We start from the raw sequence: 17,546 nt of genomic DNA, 5'->3' as shown, positions 1-17,546 counted from the left end.
TCTTAGATGCTCAGCCGTCAAGGTTGGTTCTCACGGGTTCTAGACATCACAGGACGGTTTGGGGGCCCTGTCCACAAGCTGTTCCATGCTCCACACCAGCTTGTACCACCCACCCCCTCAGCTCAGCCCGGACCCCACTGTCATTGCCCGGAGACCTGACCACGACAAACACCAGTCCCCGTGAACGCTGACCGTGGGGACAGCTGCAGTACATCAGACCACAGCCATTCACCCTGTCTTCAAAGTCCTCTGACCCTGGGGAGGCACCTGCTGGGTTTGCTTTTGTCTCTCCTCTTGGCTCCAGGGTCACACGAACAGCCCTTCCCATGGCCACTGGGACTGTCCCCACTGTGAGAGTAGGTTTGAGGTTCTTTTGCCAGCATCCTTGTGACATATCAAATTGTATATGTATGTTTTTCAATCCCAACCGCGTGAGCTATTCTTACGTGCTTTTCCAGTGTCCTTGTTCTGAAAAAATTCAACAGAGAGAGGTGGCTGTGAGAATCTGCTGCTGTCGGGGCGCCTGGGGGGCTCGGTGGGTTGGGTGGCCAACTTTGGCCCAGGTCATGATCCCGCACTTCGTGGGCTCAAGCGCGTCGGGCTCTGTGCTGATGGCTCGGAGCCTGGAGCCTGCTTCCGATTCCGTGCCTCCCTCTCTTTCCACCCCTCCCCTGCTTGCACTCTGTCTGTCAAAAATAAATAAACATTAAAAATTTGTTTAAAGAATCTGCTGCCGTTAATTGGGAGCATCCTAGGATCCCTCTTCCTTTGTTGGGGACAAAAGGGTCCGCCCCCAACTTCCTACTTTTTTGCTTGTTTTGTTTTGAGGCCTGTTCTTATCAAGCCCATTTAACCTTGGGCATATCAAGAAAACATTCCAGGACATTTTTTGGAGAATAAATAAAGCAGTTGACTTGAGTGCACCTTTTACTTCTCATCTCTTACCCTGCAGTTCATCAGGGAAGCCCCACCCTCATCTCTGTGTCCTCGAGAGCCTCAGTCTGTATGCCACAGTCTTGCCCCATAGTGACCTCAGACCGCAGGACCCTGTGTGACAGGCACAGAGGGCCCGGGCAGCTGGACAGACTCGGGCCAGCAGGTCAAGTTAGGAAACAGGTTCAGCCATTTCCTGCTGGGGTGCAACGCTCCCAGCGATGTGGGTAGAGTGGCGGCCAAGGGTTGTAAAAGAGGTGGGGACACCTGGGTCCTGGTCTGTCTCCAGTGGCCCAGCAGTGGCTCCAAGGCATGGTCCTGGACCTCTTTCCCGGCTCCCCCACTGCGGCTGATTCACGGTCTGGGGTGAAGGGAGGTAGTGAAATTTTGAAAGAGCCCCTCTCCCAGAAGATTCTACAGAGAAACCTCATTTTGGGCCATCTTACTCAAACTGTGGTTTGTAAATGGGTGAATCGGCAATCCTCAATACAGATGGGCAAATTCAAGGAGAGAGAATGGTGAAAATGATTTTTTTTCATTTATTTTGAGAGACACAGATAGCTCGATTGGGGGAAGGGCAGAGAGAGACAGAGACAGACAGAGAGAATCCCAAGCAGGCTCTGTGCTGCCAGCGATGGAGCCCGACGTGGGGCTTGATCTCACAAACAGCAAGACCATGACCTGAGCCGAAATCAAAAGTCAGTCGCTTAACTGACTGAGCCATCCAGGTGCCCGAAAATTAATTTTTATCTAGAGACTTGGTGTTGCCCAAGACAATTGAGTGTGGTTTGTGGGAGGGACAGACGCCTCCTGATGTCCAGTGACCACACAGTTTGGGTTATTGCATCGGTGTTATTACTGAGGGTGGATAGCAACGCCCGTCTCCTGACCGGTTCCTGGAAATGTATACCAGCACCCTAAGACAAGCACCCCCCCCGAAACAGCCACACGCTGTAGGTGAGAAGTAACACAGCACCAGGAGCCGTATGAGTCAGGAGACAGGCTTCATTTCACCTCCTCTGTGGAAATGGCTCACATGTTTAAAGGTCACACTTCAGAGAATGACTCAGAAAAAGCATTAGCAGCCCCTGACATCAAAATAGCTATGATAAATATGTGAAGCATAGAGTAAAAGGTAGAGAAAATCAATGCAAAGAGGGGGCATTTCGCAGGAGAATTGGAACCTACGAAAATCACCAAGTGGACATGTTAGATGAACAAATAAATATTTTAAACAAGGGTATTTCAGGGGGCTTTCACAGCAGACTGAATATGGCGGAACACAAGAAAATAAATTTGAAGAGAGATCGGTAGAAAGTATCCAAAATGAATCACAGAGAGGAAAAAAATCATAAACCCAGAACAAATCGTAAGAAGGACATGACCGATAGCAAACAGGTGTAGAGGAGACAGAGAGGGAGAGGGATGGAGAGAGAAAAGCAGTATTTGGAGGAAAAATAGCCAAATATATTCCAAATCTTATGGAAGGTAGTAACCCATAGGTTCAAGAAACTCAATCCAACCAGGATGAATAATTTTAAAAAATTATTAAAACTTAGGGGCACCTCGTTGAGTGTCTGATTTCTGCTCGGGTCATGAGCTCACGGCTCACGGGTCTGAGCCCCACGTTGGGCTCTGTGCTGACAGCTCAGAGCCTGGAACCTGCTTCGGATTCTCTCTCTCTCTCTCTCTCTCTCTGTCCCCACCCCCTGCTTGCTCTCTCTCTCTCTCTCTCTCTCTCAAAAATATATAAAACGTTAAAAAAAATTTTGAGACGGATCCTAAACTTAGCTGTGAAAACAAAACAATGGTGCTTCTGGAAGAAAGCACAGGAAAATATTTTCATATTCTTGTCGTAGGCAGAGATTTCATAAAGAAGGCACGCCTACAGATGGAACCCCCACCCATAACCATCAAGGAAAATAGTGAGAACTTGGATTTTATGAAAACGAGGAACACAAGAAACTGAATGGCGAGCCTCAGACTGGGAGAACACACTTCCGACATACCGATGGGATGGAGAACACGTATCCAGAATACATCAAGAAATCCTACCCAACAAGGGCATCTGGCGGGCTCCATTGCTGGAGCGTTCGACTCTGGATCTCGGGGTTGTGAGTTCGAGCCCCACGTTGGGTGTAGAGATTACTTAAAAATTTGAAAGTCTTGATAACAAAAAAAAAGAAATCCTATAGACCAAGACTAAAGACAAAACAATGCCATTCTTAAATGAGGGGAAATGGAACTGACGATCACTAGTCAGTACAGGAAGGAAATTAAAACCTTGGTGATACAATCACCACACACCTGTCAGGGTGGCCACGTTTTCTAAAAAACCAAAAATGCCCAGTGACGGTACGGGTGTGAAGCAGCAGGGAGTATGAATCGGTAGAAACGTAGAAAGCTGATCGGTAGGATTTACTAAAGTTAAACCTTCTTACTTCATAGCCCAGGGATTTCGCTGCCAGACTTTTCCTCAAGGGAAATGAATGTCCGTGTCCCCCAAGAGGACGTGCAGGAAGGCCGATATGACAGCAGCTTCACCCTAATGGCTGAAAACCGGACACAGGCCACCTGCCCGCCTGTGGCAGAAAGGAAAGCAAACTATAAAGGAAGGAGCTGGGGGTGCGCACACATCCACGTGTGAATGGGTTTCAAACACCCCCTGTTGAGTGGAAGAATCCAGACACGAAGAAGTACGTTCCATAAGCCAATTATGTGAAGGTGCAGAACAAACAAAACTCATCGATGCTGATCAAAGCCAGAGTAGTACTTGTGTTCAGAGGCGGGGCTTGATTGGGATCGGGCACACGATACAGGCCACACGGTGAAAACGTTCTAGATGGAAATGTTCTATATCGCGATCTGGGCGGTGAGTATCCACGTGTAGAGACATGTAAAATTCACCCGTCCTGACATTGACATTTTTGTGCTCTACTTTAAAAAGTGAAAAGAAATCCTTCTTACGGGGGAAAAATGTTGCGATCTCTGGAGCCAGCCTTGACTGTTTAGGCTCTGAGATCGGGTACTGGGAGGGTGGGACCTCAGTAGAGTTACATAACCTCTCTGTGCCTTACTTCCCCGCTGTGGATAGTAGCAGTGTCTGGCCCATGCAGTGGTGACGAGGATTAAGTGAATTAGCAGCTGTAAAGTTCAAAGCACTATTCTCGAAACCACCATGGCCTCTAAGGCTCTCAGTTTTTGCTATTAGGTGATGGCTGCTCTCCCCGAAAGCCCTGAGCTCTCGGATGCTTCACTAGCTCACTTTGTCCCCACTTTGCAGCGACGATCATTGACCAGAGTTATCATAATATGATGTTATGTAAGTTATTCTAGACATTCCATGAGGAAATGCTCCCTTTATCCTTGACTATTACCCTCAAGGCCCTGATGAACTGCAGTCTTTGTTGTTAATTGTTTTAAACGTGCGTCATTAAAAAAATAAATTTCACAGCGCTCCGAGATGTGAAATCTATCATCTGACCAAAAGCGGGAAGCTACCCGTAGACGGGCACTCGGCCAGTCTGGGGGCAGACAGGTGCTATTTTGTGACAGTAACCCCAGAGGGAGCAGACCGACCCTTAGTAACCTCTCATGCTTCCTGTTTGCTGCAGGAACCATTGCACTGGTAATATTATTACGCATGTGATTGCATTATGCCCATTTTAAAACAATTCGTTTTGTATGGACACAGAACAGAAACTGAAATCATGGCTTCTGGTTTGGGGGTTTTCACATGTCTGCAGTGATGAAAATTGAAATCCTGGCCTGCATAAGGCAGATGTTACTTCCCTTTCTTAATGGCAAAATAAATACGTTCCGTGCAGAGGGGTCTGTTTTGCAGCAGAAGGGCTCCCTGGGAAGTGTTTACATCTAAGCTTGTGGGTAAGTCGCTGGCAAGGTGCTTTTTAGTAAAAAAAAAAATTTTTTTTAATATAAATGTATACAGTAAATGTAGCCAGTTGTAGATCAAAGAAAAGATGTCGTGTGTGTTAGTACGGGCACCGACAAAAATTTATAATGTAAGCTGTGATGTGAAGTGCCTGTGACTGAGATCAGTCAGCCGGCAAATACTGGAGAGCCATGTAGGAGGCAGGCATCTGCTGGATGTTGGGGCTCAGTGAGAATGGGCCAGAGCCTCTCTGTCCTCCGAGCCCACAGACCAGTGAGGGAAACACAACCAGTCTGTAAATGTGGATGAGTTGCCTGTCAAGGAAAAGTAAGATGCCTTAATGTTTTTCCAGTTTTATTGAGAATGAATCGACAGGAAATATGGTACTAGTCCGAAGTGTGCCATATAACCATTTGATAATGTTTGTATCTCAAAAGAATCACCACGATAAGCGTAGCTGACACCCATCACCTCGCATAGTTACGAGTTTTTTCCTGTGAGGAGAACTTTTAAGATTTATTCTCTTAGTGGGGCGCCTGGGTGGTTCCGTCCGTTAAGCGTCTGACTTCGGCTCAGGTCATGATCTCCCGGTTCGTGGGTTCGAGCCCCGCGTCGGGCTCTGTGCTGACAGCTCGGAGCCTGGAGCCTGCTTGGGAGTCTGTGTCTCCCTTTCTCTCTGCACCACCCCTGCTTGTGCTGTGTCTCTCTGTCTTTCAAAAATGAACAAACATTAAAAAAATTTCAGATTTATTCTCTTAGTGGTTCTCAAAGACACAATACGGTAATGTTCACCGTGCCCTACGTACGTGACATCCTCCAGGACTTACTTATCTTATAACTAGAAGTTTTAACCTTTGACTACCATACTGACGCCTTAACATTTGATATTGAAATGTCACTCTGAGCTAGGAGTTGCTTTGTACATTTATGCACCCATTTTTCCCACACAGAACTGTTCATCACAGGAAGAAGAGAAGAGTAAGCCATTTGGGAGGATGGTGAGTAATGACAACAGTGGGGGGAGGGTGGGAGAAGGTCATGGTCTGAGGACCTGGAAGACAATATTAGAGGCACACGAGCTACCCACTCTTCCCTCTTCTCAGCTCCCAGGCACTGTAACTACCCCATCTTATCCAACTGCCACGGTGGTGCTCTTGATATTCCCATTTTGCTGATGAAGACTGAGGCTTTGAGACATTAGGACCGGCTCAGCACCACAGATGGCTAATGATGGGGCCAGCATCCTATCCATCACTGTCCCTGCAGGTGCCTGGGTGCCTGTGCACGCACACACACAATTTCTAGTAAGGAGGAAGAACACTGTCCCATCCCTCCTCACCTTCTCACCTTCACAGTTGACAAAGAACGGTCATAAATGCTTCGTCGCCCGGCAGCCCACCGTGTGGTCCTGAGTGACCCAGTGCTCTCTGGTTCCGTGTCCTCTCCCTATTCATCCCTAAAACTCTACCACCTACCTCCTCACTCCCCATGCTCCATGCGACGTCTATTTTCTGCCACAGGGTGGTCTAAGGCCACCTCATCTGGAGTGGCCTCACTCAGGACTGTCCTGTGACTTAAAAAAAAAAAATTAGTCTTTGAATTTTGAGTTAATTGCAGGCTCCCATGGAGTTGTAAGAAAGAACAAAGAGAGACCCTATGTGCCCTTTACCTAGCTCCCTCCATGGTAACATCTTGCAAAATTGCAGTACAACATCACATCCCGGATACTGGCACTGATAGAGTCCAGATACAGAATGTCATCCACACAAGGGTCCCTCATCGCCCCCCCTTCTATAGCTCCATTCTCTTTCTTTCCACTTAATCCCCTCCCTAACTCTTGACAACCACAAACCTGTTCCCCATTTGTGTAATTTTGCCATTTCAAGAATGTCACATGAATGGAATTATACAATGTATAACCTCTTAGGACTGGCTTTTTCCAGGAGAATTCTCTAGAGATCCATCCAGGTTGTTGGGTATTGAATAGTTCTTTGGTTTTTATCGCTGAGTAGCGATCCATATTATAGACGGGCGACAGTTTAACTATTTACCTATTGACAGACATCTGGGTTGTTTGTAGGTTTTGGCTATTACAGATAGAACTGTGTAAACTTTTCTTGCTAATTTTTGTGGGAATGTAAGTTTTCATTCTCTGGGACAAATGTCCAGGAGTGCAATTGCTAGAAGTTGAGGCGATGGCCTTCTATTTCTATTTCTCTGAGTGTTTTTTTTTTTTAAACCATGAATAGGTGTTCAACTTTGTCAAGGGCTTTTTCCACATCAAATGGCACGATTGTATGATTTTTCTTCTTTAGTCTGTTAATATGGTGTACTACAATATGGTGTTCATATATTGAACCAGAGTTGCATGCTTGGGATAAACCCCACTTGGACATAGTGTATCATTTTAAATGTATATTGTTGAATTGTTCGCTAATATTTTGTTAATGGTTTTTGCATCTATATTTATGAAGGATTTTGGTCTGTAGTTTTTCTTTTTTTAATACTTTGTCCGATACGAGGGTAATACTAGTTAAATAAAATGAATTGTGAAGAGTTCCCTCCTTTTCTATTTCTGGAGGAGATTGTATAGAATTGGTGTGAATTCTTCAAACATTTGGTAGAACTCTCCAGGGAAGCTGTCTGGGCCTGGAGAGTTCCTTCTCTCTTTCTCTCTTCCTTCCTTCCTTCCTTCCTTACCTCCTTCTTTCCTCTTTTTGAGTTTTAAAATGATGAGTTCAATTTCCTAAATAGTTATAGGGCTATTCAAATAACCTATGTCTTTTTTGAGGAATTCATTCATTTCATCTAAATTGTCAAATTTATTGTGCAGAGTTGTCTGTATTGTTGCCTTACGGTCTTCCAGATGTCTGTAGGATCTGTATTGATGTCCCCTGCCTTGTCTTTAATATTGGTAATTTGTGTCTTCTGTGTTTCTTCTTTGTCAGTCTTGCTGGAGGTTTTTCAGTTTTACTGATCATTTCTAAATTATCGTGTTTCGTTGATTTTCTTTATTCTTCCATTTTTAATTTCATTGATTTCTGCTCATATCTTTACGATTCCCTATACTTTGGTTTATTTTTCTCTTCTTTTTCTACATTCTTGAGGTAAGAGTTTACATTATGGATTTGAGATTTTTCTTCATTTTTAATGAGGAAATTTTAACTTTAAAATATGCTTTTAGCACTATACATTTCCACTCCACACTGATGTAGTCCTCACATGTGTACTTTGATACAGGTACTTTCATTTTAATTCAGTTAACTGTATTTCATTTGCCCTTAGGATCCCCTCTTAGACTCATGGATTATTTAGAAGTGAACTGTTTCAATTCCAAGTGTTGGAGATTTTCCTTTATCTTTTTATTATTGATTTCTAGTTTGATTCCATTTGGGTCAGAGAACACACTCTGCATAATTTCAGTTCTTTTGAATGTGTTGAGGATTGTTTTATAAGGATAAGATCTATGTTGGTACATGTTCCATGAACATTTGAGAAGAATGTGCATTCTCCCATTGTTGGCTGGAGCGTTCTATAAATACTGATTAGATCCTGTTGCTCAGTGGTGCTATTGAGTTCTGTATCCTTGCTGATTTTTCTGTCTAGTTGTTCTAGTAGTTGTTGAGAGAGGCGATTAAGTCTCCGGCTGTAATTGTGAATTTATCTATTTCTTCATTCAGTTCTATCAGATTTTGCTTCACATACCTTGTAGTTCTGTTGTTTGGGTAATTTACACTTAAAAAAAAATGTTTTAATGTTTATTTTGAGAGAGACAGAGACAGAGAGCCAGCAGGGAAGGGGCAGAGATAGAGACAGACACGGAATCTGAAGCAGGCTCGAACTCACAAACCGTGAGATCATGACATGAGCTAAAGTCAGAGGCTTAAATGACTGAGCCACCCAGGTGCCCCTGTAAGTATCGACATGTAATGTAAGTATTGACATGTTGGGCTTAAGTATGTATTTTATTTTTTATTTTCCATGTTCTATGTTTTTCATTTTCCTGTTTTCTTTTTTCTGCCTTCCTAGGAGTCACTTGAACATTTTTTTTTTAGAATCGCTTTCTGACTTCTCTGTGTTTTGAAAGCATCGCTTTGTATTACTTTTTTAGTGGTTTCTTTAGGTATTACATTACATGACATCAGTCTTTTAGTGTCATGGTTTTATAAGTTGGAGTTATCATGTAGAGATCTTGCCTCCCCTTATACCTCCTCACCCTCCTTTGTTTGTGACGTAATTGTCTTAAATATTTACTTTACACACATGTAGAAGCACATCAAACAATACTTCAACTTTTGCTTTAACCATCAGATACAATTTGAAAAACTCAAGAGTGGAAGGAAAAGTTTATTTTGTTTACTCATATTTTTTTTTTTTAATTTTTGTTTTCAACGTTTATTTATTTTTGGGACAGAGAGAGACAGAGCATGAACGGGGGAGGGGCAGAGAGAGAGGGAGACACGGAATCGGAAACAGGCTCCAGGCTCCGAGCCATCAGCCCAGAGCCTGACGCGGGGCTCAAACTCACGGACCGCGAGATCGTGACCTGGCTGAAGTCGGACGCTTAACCGACTGCGCCACCCAGGCGCCCCTACTCATATTTTTACTTAAAGTGTTCTTTCTCTTTTTGGATGTACAAAACTTCCTTCTTTTACCATTTTCTTTATGTTTTGGAGAATTTCCTTCAGCCGTTTTTTTAGGGTATGTGTACTTGTAACACATTTTCTTAAATTTGTCTTGATTTCCCTTTCATTCCTGGATTTTTTTTCTGGATATAAGAGTCTGGGTTGATAGTTCTTTTCTTTCCCCGAGTGAAAAATGTTGTGCCAAGTCTTTCCAACCACTGTTGTTTTCAATAAGAAATCTGCTGTAATTTGAATTGCTTTTTCTTTCCAGGTAAGATGTCATGTCTCCCTCACTGTCTTCGGTATCAGAAGTTTGACTATGGCATGTCTTATTGTAGATTTATTTGGATTTATCCTATTTGGAATTACTTAACTTCTTGAATCTTTTGAATCTGGAGGTTTCTGTCTTTTGCCAAATCTGGAAGTTTTTAGCCATTATTTCTGAGTATTTCCAACCTCCAAACACCCTTCTGAGACTATAGGTATTCTGTTAGATCTTCTGTTAGGGTCCCATAGAGCCCTCAGCCTCTGCTCATGTATAGGCCATTTTCTCCCTGTTGTCCACACTGGATAATTCCTGTCATTCTATTGTCCAGTTCATTGATTCTTTCCTTTCTCCTCTCCATTCTGCTGTTGGGCCCATCTGCTGAGTTTTCCATTTTAGGTATCGTATTTTTCAGTTCTAAAATTTCCATTTCATTTTCTTTATATCTTCTATTTCTTTGCTGAGACTTTCTGTCTTCCTTTGTTTCAAGTGTTGTCACAATTGTTCATTGAAGCATTTTGATGAAGGTTGCTTTTAAATTTTGTTAGGTAATCAGGGTATTTTTTGTCATCTTGATGTTAGCATCCAGTGACTGCTTTTTTTCATTTGAACTGTGATTTTCTTGGTTCTTGGATAATGAGAATTTTGATGGAAACCTAAATATTTTTGATATTATGTAATGAAACTTTAGATCTCATTTAAGCTTTCTGTTTAAGTTGGCTTCCTCTGATATCGCGAAGGTAGGAGAAGTGGGATGGCACTGCCTCATTACCGCCAGATGAGCGTAGAAGTCCAGGTTTCCTGCTCAGTCTTTGTTGACCTCCAAGGGAGGAGCTCCTCATTACTGCTGGGAAGGATTGGAGTTTGGATCCCCTCTTGGCTTCCACCCATACCTCCCCAGCTGGGAGAGATAGGGGACCTCATTATGCTCCCCACCTGATCTCCACTGGCACCATGGTTTGGGGAGAATGTAGAGTGCTTGTTGACACTGGGCGGTGGTGAAGGTCCTGACTCTACTGGATCTCCTCTGCCACCGTCCCAGTGAGGAAAGGGGAGGCTCCTCATTACTGCCTGGTGCGGACGGATTCCAGCCTCCGTTTATGGTCTTCTCTGCCACCATGTTGACCAGGGATGGGGACAGGTTCTGGTGCTCCATTATGGCCTGAGGAGGGCAGAAATTAGGCTCGCCACTCATCTTTATTGGTGTAGGTGGGATGGGGCCACATTTTATCATGTAGTGTTTGACTGGAGTAGAGCAGTAATTGCTGAAAAAAATGTCTATATTTCTAGGGTGCCCCTTTTCTGTTCTTTTGGCTGTTTGGGGTGGAGGGCTTTTTTTTTTCTTGTTTGTGCCCATTAACATTTCCAGGTTGTTGGTTTCTTCAAATGAGTGTTTGGGATATGAGTCACAAAGAAAACCCGGAGTCAGTGTGGTTCCTTGGGTCTCCCAAGGTGTGCGTTGGTGGTATAGTGGTGAGCATAGCTGCCTTCCTTGGATCCCCCAAGGTCCTTGGGCCATGGTCTCCTCACATTTGTTTTGTATAATGTCCAGAGTTTTTAGCCGTGCTTCGGTGGGGGGAATAGAGAAAAGCACATCTGCCCCATCCCCACCCCCACTAGCGTGCCTGTGATTTTTAACACATTGAACGCGCACTTCTTCAGATCTCTCTCCCTGTTTGAAAGAGGTGTGGTGCTCAAGTGCAAAGAGTACTCAGCAAGAGTCCGGAGACCCGGGGTTTCCAAACCTCACGGAACCTGCATCACTGTGTTTCCAAGGCAGGATCATTTACTGAGATAATTTCGGAAGCTAATTTCCTTGCTTTAGCTATTTTTCCCTCCCTTCCCTTAAAAAGTAGCCAAATCTTTTTAATTAAATTGTTTCTCTCTTGCCTTGGGGACTTGTGAGTTGCAGGGGCCTGCCCAGAAGTTTCCATCCATGCAGAAAATAATCTCCCCAACCAAATTTTTGCTTCCAAAAGCCCAGGTTCAAGTAGGTGATTGCCCAGGTCTTCCTGGGGAGTTGGGGGGGGGGGTGAGTGGAGGAGAGAGGGAGGCGGCTCAGGAAAAACATCCCCTGGCTGGGGAGGGGACAGGTGGGGTTTGCGGATCACAGGAGAGCTCAGGTGTCTCGGGGAGGCAAGAGGACTTCAGGGCAAAGAGCACACTGGACTCCACCTGTGGTCTTTGGAGCAAAGAGAGTAGGTCTGTACCGGAGCTGGCACAGCATGGAGGCCTTGCCTTCCAGGGACCAGGGGCAGATTATTTGACTGCTGAGAAAAACAAAATGTGGTCTGCCCTGTACTTGGGGCCGGAGTGTCAGATCCTAGTGTGTTCCAGTGAGGGCATCTGCCTTCTTACCTTGAGGGGACGTCCTGAGTGTCACATGGGACAATGCCTGTTAGAGCACCTTCCAAAACATTAGAGGTTGTTCAACATAACTCATGATTTTTATCAAGCACCTACTCCGGCTAGATGCCAGCATGATTTTGGAGACAAAGAAACATTCCAGAAGCATTCGGATTTATGACCTCCTGGGGGAGATAAGGCACGTGCCTGGGTGAACAGAGGCTAAGGCAATAAAGGGTTATGAGGTTGACCTATAAACTCGTTGTGAGATCTCCCCCATAGACTGGCTTAGGGGCCCTGACTTTTAACAGACTGTGTGTCCTAATCAGATTTTCAGGCTTCAAATGACTGAAACTTAATTCGTACTAGTTCAAGGTCAGAGGGAAAGTGCTGGGTCTCTTAATGAGGATGACCAACATTTATTTATAAGACACACACTATGAGTCAGACGTGATTATCAAAAATTTGACTCATTTAATCCTCCCAAATGATCCTATGAGGTGGACACAGCTGTCACTCTCTTCACAGCTGCGGTCAGGGAGGTGCCGAGAGGCACGGACCTGTTCAAGGTGCCCAGCGGGTCCTGCCGGGCAGACAAGGAAGATTGCCGCCATGTGGGGAGGTCGACTCTCTTCTCAGGGCCCTGGCGAGTCCCTGGGACAACTCTGATGGCTCCATGGGGCTCGCAAATCCTCTCCAGAAAAAATGCAGTGGCCCGAGGGATGGAACGTTCTGACTGGTTCCTGTGGGGGTTGCGTTCTAGGATTGATCGAGGGAGGGCAGCTCCATGGAGGAAAAGTGGGGTGCACTCCACGGGTTACTGGTTATTTCCCAACTGGAAAGCTCGAAAGGGCTCAGTGGAAGGCTTTTATTTATGTGTGGGAGGAGGCCTCCAGGAGTTTTCCTGTGTCTGTCTCTGAGACTTCTGCCCTGATCTTCAGCTTTGGAGGTCATCTCATCGCCAGATGTTATTTTCTCTTTCTTCATTTGTGGAGATTGTTTTCCTAGAACTTCCCTGCCACTCTCTATTCTGTGCTAATGGAGGAAAATAGGAATAATCTGCAACACTTACTACTTCCTAATTTAGTTTGTGAATATTTACTTGCATTTTTCTTTTCCTGCAAGCATCCCTCATTGACCTCATCTTTCCATCTTCTGGCGCGCCCCCTCTCCCTCCCTCCACCCTGCGTGCACCTGCAGCCCCTCTTCTGCCCCCCCACAGCAGGGTGAGGAGAGAGAGGCCCCCTTGGGGACTGGGCCAGAGGGTGCAATGCGGGACTGGAGACTGAACGTGGCAAGAGGCGGGAGGGCCAGCAAAACAGGAACCCAGCAAACCATGGAGATGAAAACAATGTTTCTTTAGAATGAAGCAGCTTATAGAGTTTGCTGCGCAGGTCCAGCTTAGGCTGCCCTCCCTGACACACCGTATATGTCTTCTGCCATTTCCCATCTCTGCCCACAAGGGCTGGGACATGGTTTTCCTCTGCACCTGCTCCAACCTCTTAATATTCTTTCTAACTCCCCTCCCCACCCCTCCCGCCTTCTCTCTCTTTCTCATTCTATCTCACTCCCTCAGCTTTGTACTTTCCCTCTTTCTCTCTCTTCCTATTTTAAAGTGGAGGCATTGGCTGTCATGTAAACAGAGACCTTCAGAGTCAGAGCTCTGGGTTGTAGAAAGAAAAGCTAGCAAACACCTCTCTCCACCGTCCCCTCCTAAACCCAGTTCCCTTGAGGCTTCGGGGAAAGAAGTCCCATTAGCCAGCACGTTGTCACTGTGCAGAGACAGGTGTAGTGGAAGGGGCGCTGGACACTGGGCAGGGAGACCCATGTGGTTTTGTGTTTTCCTCCATGAAATGTTGGTGTGTGAAATGAGAGAGATGTTCTTATGCTGGAAGATGGGCAGAACAGGCACTTTTCCACCCCGGAGGGGATGCCGGGAGGCCCGTGCACCCCACTCTGCCTCTCCCCTAAACCACACAGCAAGTGCTGTGCAGCTTAGGTAAAGAAGGATCCCTGAAGTATGGTGAGTTCACGGGAGAAGTTACAAACATACCCAATCTGGATAAGAACTTCAGCTTTCCACCGTGACTACCGCCTGACTACACTATAGGGCAGGGTTTTCTCTGTTTTGTACCCTGTGTTCCAATGCGGAGAGCAGGCAATCTCTGCGTGTCTGCTAAGGCGGGGCAGGGGATGGGGCTAAAGTCGTAGGTTCTGGAAAACGAAGTTGAGGTTGGTGTAGCTCTGTTGTTGAGCAGAAGAAAAGCAGCCGATAGAGTCTGCTTAGATCAGTTCAGAGCCAGCCACCCTGTAAACAAAGAAGGTTCAAGGTCAAAATTGCTGGAAACCAAATCGCCAAAATATGAAGAAGACCGTATTAATAGAGAATATGTTCATTAGATGTCTTCCTCGCCAGCTGGGAGTGGGGAGGCTGGGAAGCCATGGGATGTCCCCAAAGATTGCTCTGGAGGGATCTTGTGTTGGGGACCTGCAGGGGTGGGGCAGTCCACGAGGCTAAGCCAGCCTCACCCCTTGCGGCCGGCTCCCTGCAGACGTTCACCTGTGTCAGTCCGCAGTCCCGTTACGAGCCCGTCTGGATGTCTGACCTACCCATTCCTCCCTTCACTGGACACCAAGGGCAGAACACTTGCACCCAAGGCCAAGTCCTCAGGGTGCCCCCACCCCCCCATCTCCCAGCCTTAGTGGCTGGCCATCTTGCAGAGATAAATCGGACAGCCTTTAAAATGGAATTTGGGGGATAACAGGCCAACTAGGCAACTGTGAGTACGTAATTATAAAGAAAGTGAATTCAGTCCCTGGTGATTGAGTCCACTGGCCTGGGTGTCCCCAGGATACCAGGGAGCTGGTTCTGCCCCGGGGAAGCTTGTCCTTATTGGTGGTCTGAGTGGAGCCTGGGAACACTGGCTTCCCAGTGAGAGGAGGGAGTACCTTGAATAGGCAGTCAGTGGTTTACCCCAAGCTTCATGAGGGACACTGGGTAAATGGAACCCACACAGGGGAAGGTAAGCGGGAAGAAGGGGCATGGTCCAAGAAGCAACGATGGGGGGGCCCAGGGACTTTCCATCTCTAGGCAAAGGCCTGGAGAGAAATACAGGGCCTTGATCGAACAACTTAGGGTCTGCCGTGGGGAGGAGGGCTGGCTCTGTGACCGTGGATCACGGATCACCCAGGGTGACTGGGAGTCCAGTTGGGCACATGTTGGCAATGACATTGCTGGCAATGACAGCTACTTAGTGTCGCAAGGGCCACATGCTGGGTGAGTGCCTCTCCACGGGAGGTTCTCAAGCTCGGCCCGGCCCGCCTGTCAGTGGTGTCTTAGCAGAAATTCCTACTGGGTTTGGGCTCTGGACTGGCCAGTCTTGTGATGAGGCTGCTGGGTGGGCTGGGCAGAGACAGCGTTGCTGGGGGTGGGCGGGGGGGCGGGGGAGGTCAGCAGAGGGACGGTGGAGGCATGGAAAGAGCTAGAGATCAAGAACCTAGGACAACGCATTACCTTTAACATAGCCCAGTTGGGGTTGAGTTTCTGTTACTTACAACCTAGAGTCCTGAGACAAACATCACAGATCTGACTTAGTCTGCTGTTTGCATATTCCCTGCTTTGGCACCAGAGGATTGGGATTGGATTGCTTGCCAGGGGCCATGCGTGGTGGGAAGTGCTTGACATGCACTAGTTCCCGTGTGGCTGAGAGTCTAATTACCCAGTGTGCAGATGTAGAAGTGAGGACCCTTTCAGCACCTGCAATGGGAAAGCCGGCAGCTCGAGTCACGCCAACAAGGCCCCTCTTTCCCGCTGTCCTCCCTCCCTGGCTTCATACTCAGCTTCTACATGCTGTCCCCCCTGCCATCCCCTGAAGCCCAGCAGGCATCGCCTTACACCTCTAGTTCCTGACCAACCAGTGCTATAAATTGCATAACACAGAACTGGGGGGGTGGGGGTGGGGGTGGGGAGGTTTCCAGAAGGAAATTCCGGACATGTCCCTGGGAGCGAGGACAATGGATGCTGGACAGAGAATGGAGGCCGGCACAACGGGACTACAATGTCACATTACTTGCCCTGACCACAGAGTGGGGCAGTGTCCAGGCATGTTCTCACGGAGAAATCCCATCTGCCCCAGAGCAGGTGCTGGGCTGCAGGGCTGGTCAGCCACCCTGGGCCCCAGAAGCCAGGCCCCTTTGTCTCTGCCTTTTGGCCTCATCTCTCCCCAGGAGGTTTGTGGATTTGAATCCTCTTTCCAGAACACTTGGAGTTTTTTGGCTTCCCCGTTCACTACGTGTAAGGCACCACACAGCCTGCTGGGCCCGCCGTGCACAGTGGCCCCTGAAAATACCGTGGTCAGGATTCCTTCGTCTTGGCCAAAGGTAGAATCGAGGTAATGCGTCCACCTTCAAGCGAAACTATTCAAACAAAAGCAGGGCCGCACTCCCCTTGAACTCGTATATTGTAACGCCCTTTCCTCCTTTGATCTGAGAGGAAAATTTGGCCATGGTCGTCAGACCCCTGGGTGTGAAGTCCACCTGCCTGGCAGGAGAAACCCTGACTTCTTTCTAGGTGAGGAGAAAGATGGGGACTTGGCTCCTTTGAGGTGTGGGGGGACGGGTGAGCCAGGTGTGCTGGGGTGAGAAAAAATGCGTTCCTACCTGCAGACCCAACATGCAAACCGCTGAACAAAAGCATTAGCCTCCGAGACTGGGAGTAAGAATGTCTTGTCACCATGGTTACCAGGAAATGGACCCACTTATATATAATAAGGGCTTTAGCAGACGCCAGGCCATCTGATATTCCAGTCTGGGGCCAAATGAGAGGGTGCCTGGAGTTCCATTCCGTACGCAGTTACCTGAACACAGCTGTGGGCCGTACCGAGCCAGGCGCCGGCAACAAGCCGTGTCTTTTTTTTATTGGGGTGCGGCCGATGGGCGGGGGCGAGGACAGAGGCCTGGGCACCTTCACCCGGCGTCCCCTTGTTAACCAAAGAGTAGTTCTGCATCTGGCCACGACAGTGCACCAGGATTGAGAATTTGCATCGTCTCAGTGTGTGGAGGAGGAGGGGGGTGTCACCCCAGATACGGAGCTGTAGTGCGGAGGGCAGTGGACCGGCCATCTCTTCTCTAGTCCTCACGCTCCTACCTGGCAGAAAGGTGCTCAACAGTGAAAACAGAAAAGAAAAGACGCCCTGTCCCTCTACCCTCCTTCCTGACGCCCCCTCGGGCCCCATCCACATAGCCGCGCAGGCTCGGAGGCGGCGGTCCTGGAGGGAGACCCCGGCTGTCAGTTGGACGCCCGGGGCCGCCGACCCAGCCCCCGCGAGTTTCCGGACCCCGGGGGCTCCGGGGCTGGGGAGGGACCGCGATGCCGGCCAGGCAGGGGCGCGGGGCGCCGGGGAGAGCGGGGGACTTCAGCCGGCGGGCCCGCCGCCCTCCGCAGGAGCAAAACAAGAGCACGCGCACCTGCCGGCCCCGCCCCGCC

General features: G+C 47.6%; 1 protein-coding gene across 1 annotated transcript in view; it reads left to right on the top strand.

Annotated features, from left to right (window-relative positions):
- Window positions 1-4,741: 4,741 nt before the first annotated feature.
- ABCG1 (ATP binding cassette subfamily G member 1) overlaps window positions 4,742-17,546 on the top strand; it is a 69,059-nt gene continuing 56,254 nt past the window's right edge. The window contains exons 1-2 of the mRNA XM_027041548.2: window positions 4,742-4,818; window positions 5,776-5,823. Of these exons, the coding sequence (XP_026897349.2) occupies window positions 5,821-5,823 (3 nt within the window). The 5' untranslated portion in view covers window positions 4,742-4,818; window positions 5,776-5,820. The remainder of the gene's footprint in view (window positions 4,819-5,775; window positions 5,824-17,546) is intronic.

This window comes from Acinonyx jubatus, chromosome C2 (assembly GCF_027475565.1).
Source record: "Acinonyx jubatus isolate Ajub_Pintada_27869175 chromosome C2, VMU_Ajub_asm_v1.0, whole genome shotgun sequence".
NCBI lineage: Eukaryota > Metazoa > Chordata > Mammalia > Carnivora > Felidae > Acinonyx > Acinonyx jubatus.
Note: the sequence above shows the minus strand (reverse complement) of the source record. Positions and strands in the feature narration are given on the sequence as shown.